This window comes from Myotis brandtii, unplaced genomic scaffold, assembly GCF_000412655.1.
Source record: "Myotis brandtii unplaced genomic scaffold, ASM41265v1 scaffold324, whole genome shotgun sequence".
NCBI classification, from domain to species: domain Eukaryota; kingdom Metazoa; phylum Chordata; class Mammalia; order Chiroptera; family Vespertilionidae; genus Myotis; species Myotis brandtii.
Window position 1 is genome coordinate 4,208,457 of NW_005362439.1, and position 1,710 is coordinate 4,210,166.

The following is a 1,710-nucleotide window of genomic DNA, read 5'->3' on the forward strand; positions in this document are numbered from 1 at the left end:
ATTTTGCATTAAAATTTTCTGGTTGATTATTTATATTTGACTTATTGATTATCAGTATCAATGCTTTAAGTTCATTTTATCGTCCTTTCTTTTCTTTGTATTTTTTAAAGGTAAAGCATTCCTTCCTGGAGTTTTTATCACGCATACCACATAGATGGAGAATAAAAGGAATGTGACTGAATTTATTTTGACAGGACTTACACAGAACCCTCAAGTGCAGAAAGTCGTGTTTCTGTTATTTTTGGTCTTATACATGGTAACACTCTCAGGCAACCTGCTCATTGTGGTTACCATTACCACCAGCCAGGCTCTGAACTCCCCCATGTACTTCTTCCTGACCCATCTTTCCTTGATAGACCTAATCTATTGTTCTTCTTCAGCTCCTAAGATGATTGTGGATTCCCTTCATGAAAAGAAAATTATCTCTTTTAATGGCTGTATGGCTCAAGTCTATGCAGAACACATTTTTGGTGCTACTGAGATCATTCTGTTGACGGTGATGGCCTACGATCGCTATGTCGCCATTTGCAAACCTCTGCACTATACCACCATCATGAGCCATAAGCTGTGCATTCTCCTGCTGGGAGTGGCGTGGGCTGGAGGATTTCTCCATGCAACCATTCAGATCCTCTTCACAGTCTGGCTGCCCTTCTGTGGCCCCAATGTCATAGATCATTTCATGTGTGACTTGTACCCTTTGTTGAAACTCGTCTGCATGGACACTCGTACCCTGGGTCTCTTTGTTGCTGCCAATAGTGGGTTCATCTGCTTATTGACCTTCCTCCTTTTGATGGTCTCCTATGTGGTCATCTTGAGCTCCTTAAAGAAGTACAGCTTGGAGGGGAGGCGCAAAGCCCTCTCTACCTGTCTCTCTCACATCACAGTGGTCATATTCTCCCTTGTGCCCTGCATATTTGTATATCTGCGCCCAGTAACCACACTTCCTGTGGATAAAGCTGTTGCTGTCTTTTATACTATGGTGGCTCCTATGTTAAATCCCTTAATCTACACACTCAGAAATGCTGAGGTAAAAAATGCTATGAGGAAGCTCTGGAGGAAAAAAGTGACTTCAGATAAAAGATTAAATAGAATCATTGAGCATTACAGATAGAAGTAATAGAGGTAATCTAGCTCAAGCCTCTTAGACCTATGGATGAATTCATCCACCTAAGAAGAGGTTGGATGATACTTGCAGCTAGCCACCAAAGCACAGAGCTAAAGCTTGCACTGGAATCCAGACTTACTGTCTCCCATTCCACACTCTTGTCATCATAAGTTAATGCTTCTTAATCAATAAATACCAGTATTTATCAATTACCTGGAAATTTGAAATATCTTTAGAAGCTAAAAGGCAAAAATTTAGAATATTAAATTGGTGTTTAAATAATCTTATTATGTAACATTGAGATGTTGGTTCCCATTGGGATTCCAATCTTTTGGAGAAGGTGTAGTTGTTGCTCATTGTGGGACAAATTGAACAGGTTGCCTTGGGCCAGAACTAGGGGCCGGGTGCACAAAATTCGTGCACTGGGGGGGGTGTCCTTCAGCCCAGCCTGCCCCCTCTCACATACTAGGTGCCCTCAGGGGATGTCCTAGTGACAGCGTAGGTCTGCTCCCTGCTCCCCTTGGGGAGCAGGCCTAAGCCACAGTCTGGCCTCCCTTTGTGGGAGGTGACCGGGATGATCAGAGGAAGGCACCAGCCCCATCACC

At 43.2% G+C, this 1,710-nt stretch overlaps 1 protein-coding gene across 1 annotated transcript; it reads left to right on the forward strand.

Moving 5' to 3' along the window:
- Positions 1-154: 154 nt before the first annotated feature.
- On the forward strand, positions 155-1,111 carry LOC102248441 (olfactory receptor 4C12). The gene has a single exon (XM_005870872.1). The coding sequence runs from the start codon at positions 155-157 to the stop codon at positions 1,109-1,111; it is 957 nt and encodes a 318-aa protein (XP_005870934.1).
- The last annotated feature ends 599 nt before the right edge of the window (positions 1,112-1,710 follow it).